At 44.0% G+C, this 24,656-nt stretch overlaps 1 protein-coding gene and 1 long non-coding RNA gene across 4 annotated transcripts in view; one reads left to right on the top strand and one right to left on the bottom strand.

The window, feature by feature from the left end:
- The window catches only part of LOC129469995 (uncharacterized), a 148,103-nt gene that overhangs the window by 65,933 nt on the left and 57,514 nt on the right, over positions 1–24,656 (bottom strand). The gene's annotated exons all lie outside the window — the stretch shown is intronic.
- Positions 7,639–8,840, top strand: CDRT15 (CMT1A duplicated region transcript 15). 3 transcript variants are annotated; one of them, XM_055257280.1, is made up of 3 exons: positions 7,639–7,813; positions 8,081–8,229; positions 8,503–8,840. In XM_055257280.1, exons 1-3 carry the CDS (start codon positions 7,750–7,752, stop codon positions 8,656–8,658), a joined length of 369 nt encoding a protein of 122 aa, XP_055113255.1. In that variant the 5' UTR covers positions 7,639–7,749; the 3' UTR covers positions 8,659–8,840. The 3 variants fall into 3 exon arrangements, with proteins under 3 accessions (XP_055113255.1, XP_055113254.1, XP_055113253.1); XM_055257279.1 differs by having other exon boundaries at positions 7,639–7,940; XM_055257278.1 differs by having other exon boundaries at positions 7,639–7,940; positions 8,081–8,840.

The following is a 24,656-nucleotide window of genomic DNA, read 5'->3' as shown; positions in this document are numbered from 1 at the left end:
CAATGGTATTTCCAATTTGAGGCTCAAGGCATCCTGCAAAGCTTCCCCATACCTCTGGCACTCCCCCAACCCCACTAAAGGAATCTCAAGCCCCTGGAGAGGAAGAAGAAAGGAAAGTTGTTTCCAGTGCCTTTGATATCATACTGCAGTCACGGAGGCACCCAGAGTCTACCAGCCCTGGTCACCCAGTCTTGCAGCTGAGACTTAAACAGAAAGGGCACTTAGATGTTATGATAAGGATACAATTTTGGATCAATGTAACTATTGGAACTTTGGACTCTTCTGCAAAACGTAACATGTTCATTTCTTAAAAAACAAAAAACAGCATGTTTGTCTCAGGGGCCATCTTTTGCCCTGCAGGATTTTCTCTGTGGTTAACTGGATCTGGGGTCTCATTCTTCAGTCAAAGAATGAAAGTGTTGATTAGGTGACTGCCAGCAGGCATTTGAAGGAAGCCAGTCTTCCCGTGCAGGCTTCTGCTATAAATGCAGGGATCTCAGCATACGTGCGCTTGTATGTGCGTGTGCATTGCCCACGGGTTTGGAGTGCATGTGCAGTGTTGTGTGTCACCCACTCTCACTCCTTGTCGACACTCCCTACGCTTGGTCCATCTGTCTAATCTCCCTGAACCCAGGGCACCAGAAATTATGTCTGTTCATCATTGTGCCTGCAGTGTTTGTCATAGTTAACGGTACACATTGGACACCATAAATACACGAGGGAAAAATACATGTATGCATGAATTTCACTTCTTCCAGGGGAAGAGCCACTAAAACTCCTTAGAAGGGTCCTGAAGCTCATTAGGACTCAGCAGAATCTTCAGGAGCCCTCTATAAAGAAACAGCAACAATGAATAGCCAACTAAGAAAAAATTATAGTGTCAAAGGCCAAAGGACCAATGGCATTTAAAGAAAAACATAGGATGGCTCCTAGGTGACTTCTGCACAGGCACCCATGGCTTAGCTATAAACAGATTGACTACTTTCAAGAAAACTGCAAAATCAGTACATTATTGCCAGAGCTGTGTTCTCCACCAAAGACGTCCAAACCACTTTGTGATCACGAGAGGCACACCCAGGCTCCTCTCGTGGCATGCCAAGCCACCAAGGGGGGCCAGTCCTAGGAGACAGCTCAGAAGAGGCACTCTGCCAAGGAGACTGGAGGCTGCAGAAACTGCCCCAAGAATTGAGTGAGATGATGTATGTGGAGGCATTCTGTAACCCATAAATCTTTTTACCCGCACTGTGTGTTTTGAGGATGATGATAAATATTATTGCTAAGTGTGTTCAGTGGATAATTAGTCCCAGATGATGCCCCATTGGGGAAAAAAAATCAGTGTGGTCCGAAAGCCAGAGTGAAATCCTGTGAAAACCTAAGTCAGATCCCGCCATGCCCCTGCTCAAAGCCCTCTGGGGGTTGCCATCTCATGCAGAATCAAACTCAAACTCCTTACCGTGGCCCAAAAGTCCAACGTGACCATTCTGGCTGCTTCCTCAGCCCTTACCCTGCCATTCTCACTACTCTCCGTTGCCACCAAGCTGGTCTTCCTGCTGAGTGGGCCACATCAGTCTTACAGTTCCTTCTTAGAACATCCTTCATGTGAAATCCAGATGGGCCGCACCGAAAACGATGCTCAACCTCACCAATCATGAAGGAAATGCAGATCGAAACTGCAATAAGGTACACTCATCAGGGTGTATAATACCCATTAGGATGGCTAAGACCAAAGAAAACAGAAAATAACAAGTGTATTAAGGATGTGGAGAAATTGAGAGCCTCGTGCCCTGTTGGTGGGAATATAAAATTGTGCAGCTGCTGTGGAAGACAGTATGGTGGTTCCTCGAAAAATGAAACACAGAACTACCTTATATGCAGCAATTCTACTTCTGATTATATATCCAAAAAGAGCTGAAAGCAGACCCTTGAATGGATATTTGTACATCCATGTTTACAGCAGCATTATTCATAGTTAACCAACAGGTGGAAGCAATCCAAGAGTCCACTGGCAGAAGAATGGATAAACAAAATGGGGCATATCTATACAATGGAATATTATTCAGCCTTAAATAGAAGGAGATTCTGACACACATGCTACAACATGGGTTAACCTTGAAGACATTATCCTAAGTGAAATAAGCCAGTCAAGGCCAAGCATGGTGGTTCACGGCTGTAATTTCAGCACTTTGGGAGGATGAGGCTGATGGATCACGAGGTCAGGAGTTCAAGACCAGCCTGGCCAACATAGTGAAACGCTGTCTCCACTAAAAATACAAAAATTAGTCAGGCGTGGTGGTGCATGCCTGTAATCCCAGCTACTCGGGAGGCTGAGGCAGGAGAATTGTTTGAACCCTGGGAGGCAGAGGTTGCAGTGAACCGAGATTCTTCTCAGAAAAAAAAAAAAAGCCACTCAAAAAAAGGACAAATACTCTGATTTCACTTATATGAGGTATTTAGAGGAGTCAATTCATAGAGACAAAAAGTAGAATGGTGGGTGCCAGGTGCTAATGGGTGGGGGGAATGGGGAGTTAGAGTTTAATGGACATAGGGTTTCAGTTTTGCAAGATGAAAAGAGGTTTACAGACGGAGGGTGGTGATAGTGGCACAACACTGTGAATACACTTAATGCACTTAAAAATGGTTAAAACGTTAAATTTTATGTTGCATATATTTTCTACAATTAAAAAAAAAAGCATGCTGGGAGTCAAGGATCCAGCCCAGCCTTCTGGCTTGTGGGCAGTAGAAGAGAGCAGTGTTCTTGATGGGCCTGAGTCACCAATGACAGCTGTGTGGAGGTGCTGCCACTGCTGCGGCCACAGCCACCAGCCTGCCCTGTCCCGATAGACACCAGTTCCAACAATCTCTCATCTAACTTTCAGGTAATGTGACTGAATGAACTCCACTGGCAGATAGTTTGCTGGTGTTTAGACAAAGCTAACACTGCTAGAAATAACAAGAGTGGCCTAGCAGGAAGTGTCAGATCATGAATCACTAAAGTCAAAGTTCTCTTCAGTCTGTGGCCAAAAACACCGCCCACTGGATTAAAAGAGAAGGAGCTACTGACGAAAGCAGCAACATGGATGCGTCTTAGAAGGGCAGTGCTGAGGCTGGGTGCGGGGGCTCATGCCTGTAATCCCAGCACTTTGGGAGGCCGAGGCGGGCGGATCACGAGGTCAGATCGAGATCATCCTGGCCAACATGGTGAAACCCCATCTCTACTAAAAATATAAAAAATTAGCCGGGTGTGGTTGGGGGCACCTGTAGTTCCAGCTACTCGGGAGGCTGAGGCAGCAGAATGGTGTGAACCCAGGAGGCGGAGCTGGCAGTGAGCCAAGATCGTGCCACTGCACTCCAGCCTGGGTGACAGAGCGAGATTCCATCTCAAAAAAAAAAAAAGAAGGGCTGCGCTGTGTGAAAAACACTGGAGTAGTGGACTCAATGACCTCATTCATATGATGCGCTGGAAGAGCTGTGAAAAAAAATGAGAACAATAGTTGCTAGAAATGAGGGAATGGACAGACCATGGGTGTGGGGCTGGTGGGAAGGGCCATGAGAGAAGAATTCAGAGGTAATGGAAATATTTTGCATTTTGATGAGGGTTTGGGCTACGTGACTGTATTTTTAAAACTCATCAAATTGTACACGAGATCTATTCTGGTGGGCTTCACTGTATGTAAGCTTGACCTCTAAAATAGAGCTATAAACAAATATTGAGCCCTGGCTAATGCTTGACATGCATGCTGAAGTATTAGGGGTGAAATGTACTGATGCCTGCAGCTTACTTTGCAAAGCATCTAAAAACAAGGTGAATTGAGGCATATGGAGAGATATGTGATGAGAAAAACACTGGCAATTGTAGAATCTAGTCGGTGCATATCTAGCGGGTATGTATCTGGATGTTAACAATTCTTTCAACTTTTCTGTGTGTTTTAAAACTTCCCTATAAAATGTTGAGAGGAATAAAATTATAGAAATTACAGTTTAAGAAAAATTAAACTGGTTGGGTGCGGTGGCTCATGCCTGTAATCCCAGCACTTTGAGAGGCCGAAGTGGGTGGATCACGAGATCAGGAGATCGAGACAGCAGAGATGAATCATGTTACTCAAAGTAGAAAGCTGCCACCAGTAAGTGAAACTGACAAAAAGATATCTTAAAAGACAATTGCTTCAAATTTAATATCTGTAAGGAAATATGGCTGGGCGCGGTGGCTCACACCTGTAATCCCAGCACTTTTGGAAGCCAAGGCAGGCGAATCACCTGAGGTCGGGAGTTCGAGACCAGCCTGACCAACATAGAGAAACCCCATCTCTACTAAAAATACAAAATTAGCCAGGCGTGGTGGCGCATGCCTATAATCCTAGCTACCCGGGAGGTTGAGACAGGAAAATAGCTTGAACCCGGGAGGCAGAGGTGAGCCGAGATCATGCCATTGCACTCATGCCTGGGCAACAAGAGCAAGACTCCTTCTCAAAAAAAAAAAAAAAATGCAGTTGATTATGGAGACTGATTAAGAAGTAAACTGAATGATATAAAGGGGAACATATTAATCAAAAGTAGAATAATAAATTTCATTATATAAATGTTTTCTTTTTCTACAAGTTAATATATAAAGGACAATAGCATGGAATTAAAGCTGTTGTGTTTTTATTCAAGAATGATTTTTTTTTTTTTTTTTAGACACAGAGTCTCCCTCTGTTGCCCAGGCTGGAACGCAGTAGCATGATCTCGGCTCACTGCAACCTCCACTTTCTGGGTTCAAGGGATTCTCATCCCTCAGCCTCCTGAGTAGCTGGGATTACAGGTGCCAAGCTACCACACCCAACCAAGAATATTTTCTTTTTTTTTTTTTTGAGACGGAGTCTCATTCTGTCGCCCAGGCTGGAGTGCAGTGGCGTGATCTTGCCCTGTCTAACTACACTTTAGAATGCTTTCACCGTCTCCCCAAACCCCTGCCTCCCAGCCCCTGGTATCCTGCATTCTACTCTCTGCTTCCATGAGTTCAATTGTTTTACATTCCACATAAGTCAGATCACGTGGTAGTTGTCTTTTTGTGCCTGGCTCATTTCACTTAACATAATGTGCTCCATTAAGTTCCTGTGAATCCCAGTTTCTAACCTGCAATTGCTCTAAGTGTTTTCATTGCCTTTTCATGGTTTCTACTAAGAATTCCAGAGCTCAGCTGCAATGTTTTCACTGCTTTGGAAGTTATTCATTGTTTTTCTTTACATCTTGTCCACGGACACACAAATAAATTGTCCTGTGCAAGTGCAGCAGCCATATGCCTTTCCTGTGAAAGCAGGCTGGTTTGACATATATTAAGCAAATTCATCTCAGCATTCTTAACAGCCTTTATATTGTTTGATATCAAGCTCAGTAATTTAAAAAATATGCCTCTGTCTTTGTAAGACTACCTATGGGTTGGAGAAGACTTATGTAATATTGAACTCAGCAGATAATGTATATAAAAATTATTTCATATGATTTAATGATCTTGAATCAATTTAACTGTTTATATGTCACACTTGGAAAAAGCAGGACAATTATAAAATTTAATAATGGCATCACCATAAACAGCAATAATTCATATTCTACTTTAAAAATCCTTTCTCTTACGTAGAGGAGTAAGTGGCATCCTGGTGGCACCAGAAGGATGTACTGGTGAGCTTGTGTAGTGGTCACTAAGTTAATGCATGTTGCTTTATTTGACTGATACTGATGTTGCCATCTTAGCTTCCGGCAGTTAGGTGGGCAGGAAACCCAAAGTTAGTAACTTTGAAAAGTTCCATCAATGTTAGTAACCCAAGGGCCAAAGTGATGGATTAAACGGCCAGTCCAGTCAATCTCTGGTTCACCCTCAGGATGACAGAGTGCTTTTGGGTAGTGAGGCCGTGCGTAGTCTCAAGGTAGCCTCCCTTCTCCTCATTCATTACCTGGTGTTTGTGGGCAGGAGTGTGGATCCTCCTCCACGTATGATGCCTGGGGTTGTGGGTGTGGGGAGGGGACCCCAGTGTGCTGGGGTATACCCTGGGGCCTCTGTAAGTGCCTGACGCATAGATGCTCCCTGTGGCCTGGTCACAGGGGTCACCAGGCCCCTGGTGGCTTACAGTGTGGAAGTTGGAGGCTTCACCATAATCTGTGGCCTGAGCTTGGCCTCAGGGAATATTTCTGGATGGTGTCAGCTCTATCTCCTCCTTACTCAGTGTCACAGGGGAGCAGCGACTCTCTGGGACAGTGGGATGGGTGGTAAAAGAATTTACCAAGACTGTTGTAGGTGAAGAAAGGCAGATTCATTGGACACCACAGAGCTTACATGTTTGTGGTGATGTGGGTGTGAACATACAATTATGGACAGTGCATAATGCTTGATGAAAATAATAGATGCTGATGTTAATGTTTTATGTATTTAATATCCTACATTTTTTATTGTTATTTTAGAGTATACGCTTACTACTTTTTTTTTTAAGTTAACTGTGAAGCAGCCTCGGGCAGGTCCTTCAGGAGGTTTCCAGAAGAAGGCAGTATTATCAAGGAGATGGCAGCTCCATGCCTGTTACTGCCCCTGAAGACCTTCCAGTGGGACAAGATGTGGAGGTAGAGGACAGTGAAACTGATGATCCTGACCCTGCTTAGCCTTAGGCGAAAGTGTGTGTTTGTGTCTTGGTTTTTAACAAAAAAGTTTTAAAAGTAAAATAAATAAATAATGTAAAAAGCTCATAGAATAAGGTTAAAAAGAAAGAAAATATTTTTGTATAGCTATATAATTTGTGTGTTTTTTTTTGTTTATTTGTTTGAGACAGGGTCTCACTCTGTCACCCAGACTGGAGGGCAGTGGCACAATCATGGCTCACTGTGGTCTCAACCTCTTGAGCTCCAGAGATCCTCCCACCTCACTCAGGAGCACATCAGTCCTCTAGGCAGACATCAGGCCCCAAGGTGGACCCTGGACTCAAGGTGTATACCAGGCCCCAAGTTGACAACCAGGCCCCAGATGGACACCAAGGCCCTAGGTGGACAGCAGGCCCATGTTGAACACCAGACTCATGTGGACATCAGGCTGCAGGTAGACATCATGCCTTAGGTAGATACATAGGCTCCAGGTGGACTTTAGACCCAAGGCTCCAGGTGGACATTGGACCTAAGTCCCCAGGTGATCATCAGGCCCAGGTGAAAACTCAGGCCTTAGGTGCACATCTGGACTTAGGTGGACACCCAGGCCCCAGGTGATCACCAGAACCCAGGTGGACATAAGGCCTTAGGTGAACAACAAGACCCAGTAGGCCATCAGGCCCCAGCTGGATACAGTCCCCAGGTGAACACAAGGCCCCCAGAGGGACATATGCTCAAGGCAGACATCAGGTCCTAGGTGGACATCAAGCCTGAGGACATCTGGCCCCTGGTGAACATCAGGTACAGGTGTCCAAACAGGCCCTGGGTGGACATAACGGTGTATAGGTAAGGAGTTGACCTGGGGGGAGGGTGAGCAGTCAGCAGCCCAGTGGAGTCCTGAGTAGGTCTTATGGAAGGAAGGGGCCGAGGGGACAGAACCGTAAAGAAGTGACCTCACTTCCTTGATGATGACACACGTGAACAGAACTTAGAACTCTGCTAACCAGGCGCCCATATCCTACAGCCAGCGCCGTAAACAGCTCACTTGGTGGGAGATGCTCAAGAGAGCAAGATGTTCTCGTATTGCTTCCCCACTTCGAGAGGTTGCTCCTTCAGGAATGGAGGGAGTGAGAGCCTCTTCCGACGATGCCAAAGAAGGCTCATCCCTCACCCCAGAAACCTGTGGCCCTTTGTAAGAAGGCGCACCCAGGTACCACAGGGCAGCCCAGGGCAGGCCCTAGTAGGCCAGGCCACACCACAGATCCCATCGGGGCTGCATCTGCTCACTGTCATTGTCCGGGAGGAGATTCGGGAGCCCATGGAGGCACAGACATATGGTGAGGTGGCTGCAGCCTGGAAGACTTTGCGGGGGTGGTGTTTAGGGGCTGGAACTCCTTAAAATTCAGTGAGGTTGTTTCTGTGTTTGGAAATTCCAGTGGAAAGTGACTGATGCTGGTGGCTCTTTCTCCTTTTTCAGCTCCTGGTCCACACGCAGAAATGAGAGCACTGCCAGCACCAGCTGTGGAGCCAGAGCCAGCATGGGAAGAGCACCCTCCAGAGAAAGCGCTGGAGCTGGAGGGAGCTCCAGCCAAGGACCACACCAATGAGGATCTGCCTGAAACCATGGCACCTACTGTAGCCACTGGCCTTAGCCCTGGAGCTGAAAGCGTGGCTGGAGACAGAAGTGGGAGGGAGGAGGTGACCAGCACGGCCCCAGCCAGCAGCTCCCATGCTGCCCCTAGTCCTGGGCACGGTGGCAAACATGCAGGCAGAGAGCAGCGCATTCAGCCTGGGCTCCTGTACGTCGCTGGAGAGAGGCTTCTCTCATTCATTATAGCGGCAGCCCTGCTGCAGGTCCCGTTTATTGTGCTAATGCTGGTGGGGTCTATCTGTGTGCAGGAGGTGTGCAAGAGCATTAAAAGAAGGCTGGGAAAAAGAGTTCCAGCAGCTCCTCCTGCTCTCAGACGCAATCTCCTTCTCCAGGCATGGATGTGTGTCTGCAACTGGGCATCCAGGCTGTTTGCCCCTAATGTGCTGCCCCAAACGGGCTCTTAACAGGTGGGCAGGGGGTGAGGGGACCAGGAGGTGGCTCCAAAGGGTACAGCAAGCAAAGTTTTAAAAGACAGCCCTTGTGCCCCAGGCTCTCCATGCCGCCACCTGACTTAGCATTTATTAATAGTGTTAGAATTACAAGTTTATGAAATGAAATATAAATAAAGTTTGATTTCTGAAACTTCTCACCTTTTTGAACTCCCTAATATTAGATGGTGCTTTTGAGGCTATCCTGAAAGTCTCTGATAGTTGTGTCTTTTGTTGTGGTTGTTTGTGTGATTGAATTACCATCGAGTCAACTGTTATTGGAAACCTTTCAGGTATGGCTTTTAGAAGACCTTGACCTACTCTTGCCTGTTTTGACTTCTCTGGTTTATTGTAGAAAGAGGGATGATGTAGGCTCATGTCTCCAGCAGATCAATCACCTTTTGCCATCAAGGATTTGGCATCAGAGTTTCCAAGAATAACGTGTGCAAGTTGATATGCTGGTACTTTAGCTAATCTGGGTGTCAAAACAGAATGCCATAGACTAGGTAGCATAGAAAATTGATTTCTCACAGTTCTGGAGATGGTAAAATCCAAGGTCAAATGGTCAGCAGATTCCGTGGAGCTGACTTCCTGGTTCCTAGACAGCCATCTTTTTACTGTGTCCTTACATGACAGAAGGGATGAGGGAGCTCTTTGCAGTCCCTTTGATAGGGGCACCAATTCCATTCGTGAGGTCCCTGCCTTCATGAACTTAATCACCTGCCAAGGCCCCACCTCCAAACACCATCACATAGGATTAGAATTCAACACATGAATTTAAGGAGGACAATAACAGTTGCTTTACAGAATCAGGTCACCCCGAGCCATATGCACTCACAGGAAATCTCTAATCTCCTGTTAAGTATTTGCTGGTCCCCTCTGGGTTTAGGGAATTTTTTTTCTTTAAGAAAAATGATCTTTCATGTGATCCATGGTTTATTCATAGAAAAGCACTGTGAGTTCACACACTGGCTAAAAAGAAGGGCAATCGTGATATAAAAATGAGAGTGACCTCTCTCCCTCTCTTCTTTTTAACCAACCCATTGGGCTGAGATGTTATAGGGTCCCTTGGCTGGGCAGTAGGACGTGAGTAGCCACAAACGGCAAATACAACTTCTTGGTCAGTTTGGAGTAGAAAAGGTGACATTTTGTCAACGAAAGAAAAAGTAAAGCAGATGGAGAAGTTCTTAGTTCGCATTCTAGCTATACCACCCCTTCCCTATTCAAACCCCACCCCCAACTAAGGAACTAAGACATAAAAGAGTAAACACCAAGGCACTGGTAACCAACTGACTCTTCTGAATGCTCTTGCTATCTCCTACAATAATTCCAGGCTGAGCATAGGGGTCAGGAAAGTAGCAGGAACATGATGATTCACTGTGGAGGTCAGCCAGGGCTAAGATAGGGCTGCCCACTAGGGCTAGAAATTAAGAAGGGAGAGGCTAAGTGAAAACCAGCCCTAGCCTCTAAGTCAGCAAGCAATGAGACTGTGACAAAAGCAGACAGAGAAAGGCAGGGGAAGAAAGCAAGTACCGGGTGAGAAGAGAACTGTGCAGCGAAAGCAGCCAATCTGATGGTAGAGGGAGACTGGTGCTTAGAAGCTCGTTTGGTGAGAGAGAATGAACAGAGGAGGCACAGAGATGGGGAACAAACACTTAACTGGTGAGAGAGATTTAAGACGAATGGGAAGAGAAATCTCCAAAAAGGACACATTCATGCAGATCTTCAAAGATGAACACGCAGTCACTCCTACATGTAGAAAAACGCTCAGTTACACATATAAAAACACAGATGCATGGAGAGCAAGCATACACACAGACACATATTTCTACACATGCACTCGTGTGTGCCCAGATACACACACACTAAACATGCAAGACATGAGAGCATTTACACATAGATATGCATCCTCACATGTACGCAAACGTTACATCCTCACACAGAGACCCACCGTCCAGTGTGCACATATCCACACAGGTACACAGCCATAGAACTGACATACATACACATAAACATATAATGTGCACATACAGACAGGCATGCGCAGCTGTATCTATACACATAGACACATGTACTCAGTCATACAGATGCACACACTCTCTAACACAAAGGTGACCAGTGTAGACGAATATTGTGAGCTCAGTGGCTTCCCAGACCTTCACCTTTTCCCTGCACTTGTTTCAAAGGTGCTCAGCAGACTCCTGGCGAGGCTGTATGAGGCAGGGGCCGGAGCTTCAGAGTCCTCACAGCTTTGTGAGGCAAAAGTCTGAGTCCAGTCCTGACCTCTGCCGCTCACCCACCACTGGGCTATTAATGCCCTGTCTGCAGGCGAGAGATTCTGCATAGACTAGTCTTGGGATTTTTTCTAACTGGCCATTTTTCTCCTTGGCACCCCCACTATCCCACTGGTAACGGCATACACGCTGCAAGGGAAACCTGAGAAATGGTTGTGAGTCTCCTCAGACAATAAGCATATCCTCCCATCCACAGCTACCTCAAGTGACCATCAAATCAGAAGCAGGATTACAAATACTTATGACTTTACAGTAATTGGCAACACATATACTATAGTATTTACAGTACCATAAATGCACCTGTTTCTCTGGTTAAGCAATCTCTGAGATGGAACAGTGTTCCATGTTTGCCAAGGGAGACAGGGCCAATGCCCAGGACATGCAGGACATAGGGGCAGAAAGTGGCATATCGTGGGGGTTTCTGGTCGATCTGCAGGGCCCAGCTTCTCCATGAACAGTGGGCTGTCGTGAGAAGCTTGCCAAGGTATGCATATCGACTGGAGTTGGACTCTCCCCATCCTTAGCCCTGTGGTCCTTTGGCCTCAGCCACAGGTGCTCAGAGTCCTCTCAGGGTGGACAAATGTTTCAGTGTCGTTGGCCTGACCGGATACTACCTGGGGACCCAGGCTGCCGGGCCGGTGAGCTCTCTGCTTTCTCAGCCAAAGGGCTCTCGAACCAGCAGCATCAGCTGGTTATAACCACTAAAAAAATCTATATGAAGAGATACTCTTTAAAAAAAAAAAAACTATATATAAATTGAAATATAGTTCTAAAGAAAATGTTCAAACAACCCAAAGGTAGCAGGAAAAAGAAAACAGAAATAATAAGCAGAGACACAAACAGAAAACAAAAAATTATTATGCCCTAACATATCAATAAATATATTAAATGTAATGATCTAAATACACCAATTAAAAGACACATTGCCAGAGCAGACTTTTTTAAATGATTCAACTATACAGTGTCTAGAAAAAATTCACTGCAAATATAATGAGTACAGGCAGGTTGAAAATAAAAAAATAAAAATGATACATCCTGAAAATATTAATCTACAGGGAACAGAGTCATTATATTATCAGATAAAGTATATTTCAGCACAAAGAAAATGACCAGAGACTGAGAGGAATATTACATAATGATAAAAGGGTCAATTCACTGAGACATAGTGAGCCTAAATGTTCATGCACCTTTAAACATCAGAGCTACAAAATAATGTGAAGCTAAAACTAATAGAACTGAAAGGAAAAATAAATAAATCCACAAATACTGTTGGAGACTTCAACACCTCTCAATAACCCAACTAAAGCAGTCCTAGAAGGGAACTAAATGTAACTAAAATGCTCACATTAGAAAAGAGAAAAGGTCTCAAATCAATAATCTATGCTTCTACCTCTAGAACCTAGAAAAAGAAATACAAAATATACCAAAAGCAAGAAAAAGAAGGAAATAATAAAGATAAAAGTAGAAATCAATGAAACTGAAACCAAATCAATGAGCTGGTTCTTGGAACAAATTGATAAAATTGACAAACTTCTGACAAGACTGACAAAGAAAAAAAAGACATAACGGCACAAATTAATATCAGAAATAAAACAGGGATACCGTTACAGATTCTGCAGACATCAAAAGGATAATGAATACTAACACAATTCTACAAATATTAATTGGACAACACATAGAAAATGGACCCGTTTCACTGAAAAACACATAATTAAAATGATCCTATAAATATTAAGGAAACTGAATATGTAATCTTATAACACACACAAAAAATCTCCAAGCCCAGATGGTTTTACTTAAGATGTCCACCAAGTGTTTAAAGAACGAACGCTAATTCCATATGATCTTTTTAAGAAAACAGAAGAAACACTTTCCAATTCATTTTATGAAGCTAGTATTACCCTGATACCAAAACCAGACAAACTATATACAAAACCCAAAAATTTGTTAAAAAGGAAAAAAGAAACTATGGACTAATATCCTTCATGAATATACAGTAATTCACCCTTTCTCCCATCCATGGTTCCACAGTTTCACTTTCCTGGGTTTGTTACCCACAGTCAGCCACAGCCTGAAAATATTAAATGGAAAATTCCTGAAATAATTTACAAGCTTTAAACTGCATGCCTTTCTGAGTAGTGTGATGAAATCTTGCACCATCCTGCTCCATCTCAGCTGGGAGGTAGATCCTCCCCTTTGTCCAGAGCATCCACGCTGTATACTCCACCTGCCCCTTAGTCACTTAGTAGCCATCAGTTATCAGATCTACTGTGGTGGTATTGCAGTACTTGTGTTCAAATAATGCTTGTTTTACTTAACAATGGCCCCAAAGCACAAGAATAGTGATATGGTTTGGCTGTGTCCCCAACCAAATCTCATCTTGAATTGTAACTCTCACAATTCCCACATGTCGTGGGAGGAACCTGGTGGGAGGTGATTGAAGTACAGGGGTGCATCTTTCCTGCACTGTTCTTGTGATAGTGAATGAGTCTCACAAGATCTGATGGTTTTCAAAACGGGAGTCTCCCTGTACAAGCTCTCTCTTTGCCAGCTGCCATCCATGTAAGATGTGACTTGCTCCTTCTTGCCTTCCACCATGATCGTGAGGCCTCCTCAGCCATGTGGAACTGTAAGTCCAATACACCTCTTTCTTTGGTAAATTTCTCAGTCTCAGGTATGTCTTTATCAGCAGCATGAAAATCGACTAATACAAGTAGTGATGACAGCAATTTGGATATGCCCAAGAGAAGCCATAAAGTGCTGCCTTTAAGTGAAAGGGTAAAAGCTTTCAATTTAAGGAAAAAAAAATTCATATGCTGAGCTTGCTAAGATTTACAGTAAGAAAAATATCTATTTGTGAAATTGGCCGGGTGCTGTGGCTCATGCCTGTAATCCCAGCACTTTGGGAGGCTGAGGCGGACAGATCACGAGGTCATGAGATCAAGACCATCCTGGCCAACATGGTGAAACTCCATCTCTACTAAAAATACAAAAAATTAGCCAAGTGTGGTGGCACGGGCCTGTAGTTCCAGCTACTTGGGAAGCTGAGGCAGGAGAATTGCTTGAACCTGGGAGGTGGAGGTTGTAGTGAGCCAAGATCACGCTACTGCACTCTAGCCTGGGCAACAGAGACTCCATATCAAAAAAAAAAAAAAAAGAAAGAAAGAAAAAGAAAAAGTAAACTACTTAGTCTATAACATAGTAGAACCAGACAGAATATTAAAGCTCTAAGGCCATTTGGTATTAGTTAAAATAGTGGTTCTCAAACTATGTTTCGTAGAAGTATTTCAGGGACCTCCTCTCTGTCAGGCAAAATAGCTCTCCTTCAATGAGTTTTATATATTGGTGTCCTGTGTAAGATTTTTGTTTCAAAAAAAGTGTCCATTATTTGAAAAAGTCAGTGCTTCTCAATACCCTGTTATGTCAGCATTTCAAACAGGCAATTCAACTAAGACTGTCCCTCAAATTGCTGTGCTTCTCGCATTGTTGGTCTTCACGCACCAAAAATCAGTGTCATCTCTCCCATCATTGGAACAATTCTGAACGCCCCCACACATTTCCAGTGTGGCCCCCACCCCCACTGATCTGCCCGTAGTCACTTTGGAGTTAGCACCAAATCTAACAAATCCAGGTCGACAGGTCTGCATTTAGGTGGAGAAAGTTTCCCCACAATAGTACTTTGTCTGAAATTGTTCTTGAGTGTTAAAAATGGTAAAAGAAACACTTAAAGGGTGTTTGTCATCCAAGTCCAATTCTCTTTAAAAGAAACAATCATTATGGGGACCTCCCACCTTTCCTGCTGGAGAAGACGCTCTCTGCTGGTAAATGAATAGCTTCTGGATATTTCTTGGATACTCATATGACTTAACTCCAGGAAGAGAAAGGCTGCTGCAATTGTGCCAACATTTGTGCATCTGGTCTACTTGACAATTCCACTTACCATTGTAAAGGAGTAAGTTGGCATTCTGGTATCTCAAAAATAAACATGTAAAAAGATCACAGTGCTTAAAATCCATGATAAGGCCCAAACATGGTAAGGGACATCATTGGCTTATACCTTTGGGATCTACTACCCTCTACTGGGGCAATCACCTGAGAAAGGGCAGGGGTTCAGGTGGCACCCCCACTTCCCACAGAAAAACTGCTGTCACATGGTTTTCTTATAAGAATCTGCAAGTGGGAAATGAGTGGAAAGCAAGCCGGAACAGATGTCTAATATCATTAAAGCTGGTTCCAAAAGAATCCAGATCTCAGTTTGGTATATTAATGCTCTATTTATCTTTAAGCACAGATGGATATTTTTATTGGTATTACTTTGTTTATCTGGTTTTAAGAAAGGTTAGTCCAAGGGGCAGATGCCTCTGTTATGAGACTGCATTCCTGTGAGGGAGTCAGAGGAGAGGGGCAGCTTTTTTCAGTAGAACTTTAATTAGGAAAGCCAAAGTTGTATATGTTGGCAGCTCTCGCCTGATTTAATGAGGCCAGTTGCAACAACAAACAGAAAGATAAATAGGACATTGGCAAGCCCAGGGTTTCCCACCTCTTCTCCTCACCAGCCGAAGAGAAAAACAACACACCACCACCATATTCCCAAGTGCAAAATAGACCATGACGGAATCTAAATTCTCTAGAAAGGGATGCTTCGCAAACAGCTATCACCTAAGATAACCAAGAGGAATAGGTCTGTTACCAGTGTCCTAGTTATGAACATGTGGACCTTCCAGAAGCTTCTGGGTAAAGCAATTTCCATGTGGCTTATGGACTTGTATGGCTTTTATTAGATGATAGCCTGGGCCCCCTGCGCGGGGGATGCCCAGGCTCTGTTTGCACTCGTTACCTATAAGTTTGCTTTTTTACTGGAATTGATCTCTAATTTAGTCTCTCTTTTTGGAGGAGTTAAACAGGATTATGGATCCACATGTCCAGGAAATTCCTTCCTGAATTGGATTAGGAGATTGCATTTGCCTGATGGATCTCCCAGAAATAATTGCTAACATGAACGCAGTGTGTGTGCTTTCTTCATCAACAGCGTAACTCCTTATTCCTCATCTTTTTCTTTAGTCTTCCTTCTGCCATCCTCTTCAGGCATGTACATATGCAAGTGTATGTGTATCAAGAAAAGAGAAAATGTTTTAACATCCAAAAATTGGGGTTTGAGAGTCACTTCTGCCACATGCCCTGTGACCATGGACACACACTTACCTGCTGCCTGTAACAACTCTCCTGCCTTTAAAATAAGAATAAGGCTGAGCATGATGGCTCACACCTGTAATCTCAGCACTTTGGGAGGCTGAGGCGGGTGGATCCCTTGAGGTCAGGAGTTCGAGACCAGCCTGGCCAACATAGTGAAACCCCATCTCTACCAAAAATATAAAAAATTAGCTGGGCGTGGTGGTGCGTGCCTGTAATTCCAGCTGCTTGGAAGGCTGAGGGAGGAGAATCGCTTGAACCCAGGAGGTGGAGGTTGCAGTGAGCAGAGATTGCGCCACTGCACTCAAGCCTCCAGCCTGGGTGACAGAGCAAGACTCCATCTCAAAGAAAAAAATAAAAATAAATAAATAAATAATTAAAAAAATAAGAATGAACATTCCTATCCCACTCACCTTACAAAATTGTTTCAAATGTGTGAACTCATTCTGTTCCCTCTAAAAATTCACTCTGCCTCTTGGACATCATATTTCTCCTTCCTCATGTGGGGCTCTTCTTAGCTTCCTCTTTTCCCTCACTCCAGGTATCCATCTACTCTCTCTCCAAAGCTCATCATCTTTCTACTCTGAATTTCTTCTGTTTGAATCTTAGTACCCATGTCTTCTGCTAATGCAGAGACCTCCACACTGATGTGCCTGCCCAGATCTCTTCTCCTATTCATCTGACACACACTGATCTAGATGCACCTACCTGATCCAGGTGAACCTGACTGTGTTCAAAAACACAGTCCTCTATGCAATGGCTTTTAATGGCTCTAAATAGTATACTATCTTAGTTCGACATATTTTGCTGCATAAAAATAAGGTATAGGCCAGGCATGGTGGCTCACGACTGTAATCCCAGCACTTTGGGAGGCCAAGGCAGGCAAATCATGAGATCAGGAGATCGAGACCATCCTGGCCAACATGGTGAAACCCCGTCTCTACTAAAAATACAAAAATTAGCTGGGCGTTGTGGTGCGTGCCTGTAATCCCAGCTACTCGGAAAGCTGAGGTAGGAGAATAGCTTGAGCCAGGGAGACGGAGGTTGCAGTGAGCCAAGAGCGCACCACTGCACTCCAGCCTGGCGACAGAGCGAGACTCCATCCAAAAAAAAAAAAAAAAAAAAAAAAAAAAATCTCAGCCAGGTCAAACATCCCCTGGAGGTCTCACTCCCCATTTCCACTATGATTTCTCCAACCATTCCCCTTCAAACAAGGTATGCTTTAGCCAATTTGAAACCCTGTTAATCCACTTGTATTGCTGGTAACATTCACCCTTTGCTTCTGCTCCTAGTGCTCCTTCTTGCTGAAATATCTTTTGGATTCCACTCCTCTACATCTTCATGTCCTCTAAAGGCTCAGCTCTAATGGGTCCTCCATGAAGCCATTCCATTTTCAAGGCTACAGGAAGTAGCTCTCCTCTTTACCACATTATCTGTACGTCTCTTGTTGCACTTATTTTTACTTTCCCCACCATTTATTTAGTTATAATGGTTATTTACTGCATGACTGTTAGTATAATAAAGTCCTTGAGGATGGGTCCTGTGTCTGATTCATTTTTCGGCACCTGGAGCAGCTGGCACACTGTGGACTCTGCGTAAGTACACCATGGTTATCAAGATGTGCCATTTTAAGCCTGAACAAGTGTCCACTACTGTGAGGCTGGCATGTCTGGACATGTCTCGCCTTTCCAATGCCAACTTGCATTTTTAAAATGAGGTGCCCTCTGGAAAATAACCCATTATAAAAGAGAGAAGGTGAGGCAGAAAAGCTTGGCCCCATAACAAAGCCTTAGTCATGGCAGTCATGGCAGCAAATGCTTGGATTTTTGAGTAGAGTATTATAATGTTTGCCTTTCAGCTTTGTCTGCTAGCCCAAAAACTGTTTACTAAAAAAATCTAGAAGGCACTGGAACATAGCTGCACAATTTTAAAGTCCCTATGAAAATGCTGGAAGTGGAGAGAAAGCATTCTCCTGACTATACAGAATGTGAAAAGCTCTTGACCCTCAGAGGTCTCCAGAGGACATGGGGCTGTCGCTTTGGTGCCTTGAGGATGCAGCTCATCAAAACTCTGATAGTAGCAGGAGAAAGGAAGAAAAATAATGCAGATGCTACTTGAGACCTAACAATTTATTAGTGAACCCATCTGAGATACCTCTGGAGACCCCCCCAGAAGTAATTTGTGGAGAGCACGAAATTTGAGAGCCTAGAGACCCTGCAATAGCAGGTAGAGATGAGAGCAAAGGAAACACAGATAACATACTGCAGGAATGAGGAGATAAGAGAATTAAGTGATGTATACAAAGGAATTTGTCAAGGCACATACAGCCCCCAGGTTTAGGTTGTTATGATGAATTGGTTCTATGGGTTTCTCTTGGTTACATAAACACAGTCTCACAATCTTGGGTCTTGTCACTCTAGAATTAACTTGTCTCCCAGGACCTCCGTTCCCTCTTACATTAAATTTTCCATTTTTTTCGTCTTTTTCTCTTTATGTGTTACATCTATTTGCATCATCTCCTCTAAGGCGGCTATAAATATGTCTACTGAGCCATGGGGACTCATGTCACCAGCCACAAGGACCTTTTGTTTGTCATTACAAATACTGGCTATCAGATGTTGAGCAAAGAGAGAAGAAACATGATGTATGTCCCTGGAGTTTGGGAACTGGTTGAAATGGTGGTAGAGGAGAAGGAGAGGAATTGGAAAGATAGACTATCCTGCTTAACTGCTCCTCATTTCTCATGCCTGATGATTATTAATTACATTTGTGCATTGATACAATTTGCTAGTTTTCTGAGTAGGCGAATTGCGCTTAGTCATCTTGGCATTTTTAAATGTAAATGAAAAATCACCCAGTGCTCCCAGCCAGAAGCGAGAAAGATAAATAACACCAGGAAGCTGGTCGTTGCCCGTCTGTCATAAAATTTCATTAGTTTTGACAGCCTGTACAACATAAGCAATGAATGAATACTAACTACACTTCCTTGTCTGTCTGCTCCCATAAGTCACTGGTGCTTCACAGGCCAAAGGAGGTGGCCCTGATGAGGCTTTGGGATGAAAAGACACTGAAGCATTAGCAACTATAGAACCCAGGGTGCACAGAAGAATTTCACCGAGGCCGATAATCTGAGCAGGCTGGACTGAGTTGAGTGTGGTTTAGGGAAGCCACATTCCCCATATTCATTACTGCACCCAGAGCCTCCCTGGGCACATGGGACAGCCTCATTCATCTGCATTCTCTTCTAGGACTCGATCATTAGGAAATATTTCTTGGTACTTCCATGTGCCAGGCACAGCATTGACTGCTAGAAATGGAGGAATTCATGCAACAAATAGGTCAGAAGGTGGTAAGCGCCAGGGAGGAAAACAGATCACGGAAAGGAGAGAGGAGTTCCCGGCCAGGACTGATTAAAGGCAGTGGCAATTGCTTCATTGACTATGGAGCCAGGTGGCCATTCAAGTCTCAGAAATCGAGGACAGCATCAGGTCCAGAGTCTCTTGTGATGACAGACATAAATGAAGATAAAAGGTGCTTCTGCTTCCTCTTCCCTTCTCCTCCCTTCCTGAGCAACTCAGCCTCAAAGCTATTAATTGGGACAGCACAATGTCACATCTATGCAGGAAAGGGAGGAAAACATGGTGGCCTATGAGTCCAAGGAGAGTGAAAAGGGCATCCCCATGTTGGAGTGGCCTCGCCTGTGTTGTCTGAGCCTGAGGTTGGGTGTTAAGAACCTAGCAGGATGGGGAGGGCACCTGAGCATGCCGATGGGTGACAAGCCATGGGGACTCAGAGTGTGAGCAGGAAAGGAGAGAGTCCCCTAGAGAGACAGTGAGGCATGGGGTGTCAGCCCCAGCAGGGTGAGGAGAGCACCTACTCACAGAGTGGCTTAGCGTTGGGGGTCAGAGCCCCAGAGGCAAGAAAACAACTTCTACAAAGGCATGGCCTGGCCTGTGGTGTCAGAGTCCAAGTAGGGTAAGATGGAGTCACACGTGGGAGGGTGTGGTGCAGAGTGGCCAGACCTGAGCAGGAATGAAGAGGGTGCCTCTGCAGAGGGGCAGACTGGGTAAGCTGCCAGTGCCCTAGCAGGTTGAGAAGGGTGTCCACCTGGGGAAAGGTCAGCAGCAAAGATGGATGGGGGATTTGATCACATAAGGAAGGATCAATCAGATGAGTAAATAAGGCGTGGGGACCTAGTTTCTCACTGTCAGAGAAGGAAGATACTCACAGGAGAAAGAAGGAAATCAAAAATAAAACCTGTATGGTTGGATTACAATGGGAGGAATCAGATTGAACACACAGTTTTCAATTACAGACATAGACGTAAATACAGATGTGTGCACACTCCCTTGCTGTGCCCTTTGAGAGAGCCTTAGAGCAAGGACAGCGGACAGAGATAAGTGTACCTTTCTTTCTCATGGAGTGGTTGAACTGGTCACATATAAGCCTAGATGCAGCATCTTTACCATCACAAAGGGAGAGCCTGCCTGAGAATGAGGGGTTGACACAGAAGAAGGAGAATAAACAGACTGGATCTCAATGACATCATTTGACCCCCTGGATTCAGCCATGCCTGAAACCCATTCTGTAAGTGAACAAATTTTTTTTTTTTTTGAGACGGAGTCTCGCTTTGTCGAGTGCAGTGGTGCAATCTCAGCTTACTGCAATCTCCACCTCCCAGCTTCAAGCGATTCCCCTGCCTCAGCCTCCTGAGTAGCTGGGACTACATGCATGTGCTACACCTGGCTAATTTTTTGTATTTTAGAAGAGACGGGGTTTCACCATGTTAGCCAGGACAGTCTCAATCTCCTGATCTTGTGATCCACCCATCTCGGCCTCCCAAAGTGCTGGGATTACAAGCGTGAGCCACTGCGCCTGACCATTAAATTTACTTTGTTTTCTTTTCTGGTTTAAGCCAAGGTGAATTGAATTTTTGTCACTTGCATTGGAAGAAGATTCAGTTATTAATACCCTCAATTAGTTCCTCATGATTGATTTTAATTGATAACAACCTCAAATACTAGGGATGATTCCAAGTCACCCGAGTTTTTCTTAAGGCATCCTATCCAGCCATTCATTTAACAAATATTTATTATATGTCTTCAACATGCTTGACACTGTTCTAAGTTCTTGTGTTATGCAGAGAAAAAATGCTGACAAGAACTCTTGACCTGTGGGATTTACTCTGGGGGAGAAAAACAAGAAACAAGAAACATAAACGAAATAAGTAGAAGGGTTTAAATGCCTAATGGGGGTGAGAAAGAACTTTTTTTAAAGTATAGAATGGTAAGGGGGTGACAAGCATTCTGGTGCAGGAGGTGGGATTTGCATTTTTAAGTAGAGTTGTCAGAGTAGAGTACAGTGAGAAGCTTACTATCTGAACAAATATTGAAAATAATGGAGTTTGAATATATAAGGGGGAAGAGCATTCCAGATGGCAGGAAGAGCCTGGGTAAAGGCCCTGAGGCAGAAACATGTCTGGTGTGTCCAAAGAACAGTAAGAAGCCCACTGTGGCTGGAGCAGTGTGGGGGCGGGGCAGGGAGCCACGGGCTCATACAGGGACAGGTTGAGATGGAGCAGGTAAGGTCTTAAGGGTATTTTAAGATGTCAGCTTTGACTCTGATTGAAAGGAGGAGTCATTACATAGTTTTCAGCAGAAAAGTGCATGGTCTTAGGTGTTAAAAGGATCATTCTGGCTATTAATGAAAAATGGATAACGGGGATCTGGTCAGGGAGGGTAGGAGCAGAGATAACATGTAAGAGTAACCCAGGTGAGAGATGCTGATGGCTCAGACCAGAGTGATCCCAGGGAGGGGTCAACAGTGATTTTTAGGTGTTGTGTCTGAGCAACTATAATGATGAAATTGCCATTAACTAAGTGGGTGATGCCACAGCGGGAGAAACTTAAGGGTAGAAGATCAGGAGATGAGTTCTGAACAAGAGTTTGAAATGTCTATTAGACATCTAAATAGAGATGTTGAGTAGCAGTTATATGTAGGAATTCGGAGTTCTGAAGATAAATCAGAATGATTTTATTAAACTTTTGTAAATGTTTACAAAATTAGCTGATATCTAACAGTTCGTTGGAGATCAGTTTCTACAAACAAAATTATAAAGATCAAGCTGTTTCGTTGTTCACAAAACCTTAGTTTGTAATTCCCACTGTTCTGGCCTCCACTATACCTTCCTCCACCAATGGTTCTCAGAGTGTGGTCTCAGCACCCCCGGGGGAACCTGAAACTTTTTCAGGAGATCTGGAATATCAACATTATTTTCATAATAATATGAAGGCATTATTTCTCTTGTTTTCATTCACATTCTCTCATGAGTACATGGTGGAGTGCTCCAGTGGCCACGTGACATGTAATATCCATAGATGGAATACAGGAGCAAATATGAGAATACTGCTGTATTTTACTAGATAGACATTTCCTAAGATTTGCAAGATGAAAAAAAAATGCCCCTCTTCTTGCTAACAATGTTTATTTTGGTTAATATGGTATTTTTAAAGTAATTCATGTTAAAAAGCAGTAGGTTTGTTATTGTTACTTTAATTTTTTTTTTTTTTTTTTTGAGATGGAGTGTCACTCTGTCACCCAGGCAGGCGTGCAGTGGTGTGATCTTGGTTCACTGCACCCTCCACCTCCCAGGTTCAAGTGATTCTCCTGCCTCAGCTGCCTGAGTAGCTGGGATTCCAGGCGCCTGCCATCACACCTGGCTAATTTTTGTGTGTGTTTTTAGTAGAGACGGGGTTTCACCATGTTGGCCAGGCTGGTTTTGAACTCCTGACCTAAGGTGATCCACCAGCCTCAGCCTCCCAAAGTGCTGGGATTACAGGCATAAGCCACTGCACCCTTGTTACTTTTAAACAAATCTTTCAAAATTTTAATATCTAATATAATCAGTCCCAATAGATTTAATGCACCTAGATAAAATGTTTTTGGGGTCCTCAGTAATTTTTAAGAGTATAAGCGGATCCTGAGACCAAGACATTTGAGAACCATGCTATTCTGTACCCCGCCTGTGGAATTCTCAATGAGACAGCAGCCCTCGGTCACTGGTGGTGACCGCAATCTCCGCAATCCCTCCTTAGGCTGTCTCTGCTCCAGTAAATTTATATTTGTGTACATGCACAATTGTCTACAAGCTAAAAGAGGTTTAAAAATACAACTGATATCCTTTCTCCGTAATGAGCTTCAGGTTTGGGTGAAATGGAAAATTAGTCTTTACAAAAAACTTTCCTTCAGAAAAGGAAATGGAGAAAAATTAATCCAGTTTACTTCACAGCTGGCCTCCCAGATGATCTAGAGCAAATTGCCCTACTTCCCCTCAAACCCTCCTTTGTAAAAATTAGTAACAGGATGGAAATGATCCTCTCGCAAACATCAACATCCAAAACATAAGGATTAGTTATAATTTTGGCAAGGAAAATCCCAGAATGAATCAAGCATGTTAATTTTTAAGCTATGTATAAAATAATAATGACTTAAGACAAATACAAATTTATACCATGGGCAATTCTTCAGTACCATGCAGCATCTTTAGTCTTTTCCTGTTGGTTTGGGAATATGTATTAGTGGCTCTTTTTAATTACGTCTTGTATCCTTACAACTTTCTAACCCATTATGACTTTAGTAAACCCAGAATGACATGGAACAGGATCTGCAGCCTACACAAATAGTTCTATCCAAAGTAAAGTTTCCACATTTCTTTTCAAGAAACTAATAAAGTGATGAAATGATTTAAAAATCCCCTACCTCCGCCAGGCGCGGTGGCTCACGCCTGTAATCCCAGCACTTTGGGAGGCTGAGGCGGGCGGATCACGAGGTCAGGAGATCGAGACCATGGTGAAACCCCGTCTCTACTAAAAAATACAAAAAATTAGCCGGGCGTGGTGGCGGGCGCCTGTAGTCCCAGCTACTGGGGGAGGCTGAGGCAGGAGAATGGTGTGAACCCAGGAGGCGGAGCTTGCAGTGAGCCGAGATTGCGCCACTGCACTCCAGCCTGGGCGACAAAGCGAGACTCCATCTCAAAAAAAAAAAAAAAAAATCCCCTACCTCCCCACAATAATAAGTATAAAATACATACATGCATTTTAGTTTATTTCTTGAAGTGATATGTCTTATAAATAACATAAAGTTTACTTTCAATACAAGGGATTTCTGATGCAAAAAAATCACATTCTGGCCGGGCATGGGGGCTCACACCTGTAATCCTAGCACTTTGGGAGGTTGAGATAGGCGTATCACTTGAGGTCAAGAGTTCAAGACCAGCCTGGCCAACATGGTGAAACCCCGTCTCTATTAAAAATGCAAAAATTAGCTGAGCATGGTGGTGCATGCCTGTAGTCCCAGCTACTCAGGAGGCTGAGGCAGGAGAATCTCTTGAACCCAGGAGGTGGAGGTTGCAGTGAGCCAAGATGCCACCACTGTACCCCAGCCTGGAGGACAGAGCAAGACTCTGTTAAAAAAAAAAAAAAAATCACATTC

This window comes from Symphalangus syndactylus, chromosome 20 (assembly GCF_028878055.3).
Source record: "Symphalangus syndactylus isolate Jambi chromosome 20, NHGRI_mSymSyn1-v2.1_pri, whole genome shotgun sequence".
NCBI classification, from domain to species: domain Eukaryota; kingdom Metazoa; phylum Chordata; class Mammalia; order Primates; family Hylobatidae; genus Symphalangus; species Symphalangus syndactylus.
The sequence above is the reverse complement of the archived record's forward strand: the minus strand, read 5'-3'. Positions and strand labels throughout refer to the sequence as shown.

Coding starts and splice junctions, on each gene's coding strand:
- CDRT15 (XM_055257278.1), top strand. CDS start 7,676: ATGTTCTCGTATTGCTTCCCCACTTCGAGAGGTTGCTCCTTCAGGAAT. Junction 7,941..8,080: donor CATGGAGGCACAGACATATG/GTGAGGTGGCTG, acceptor CTCCTTTTTCAG/CTCCTGGTCCACACGCAGAA.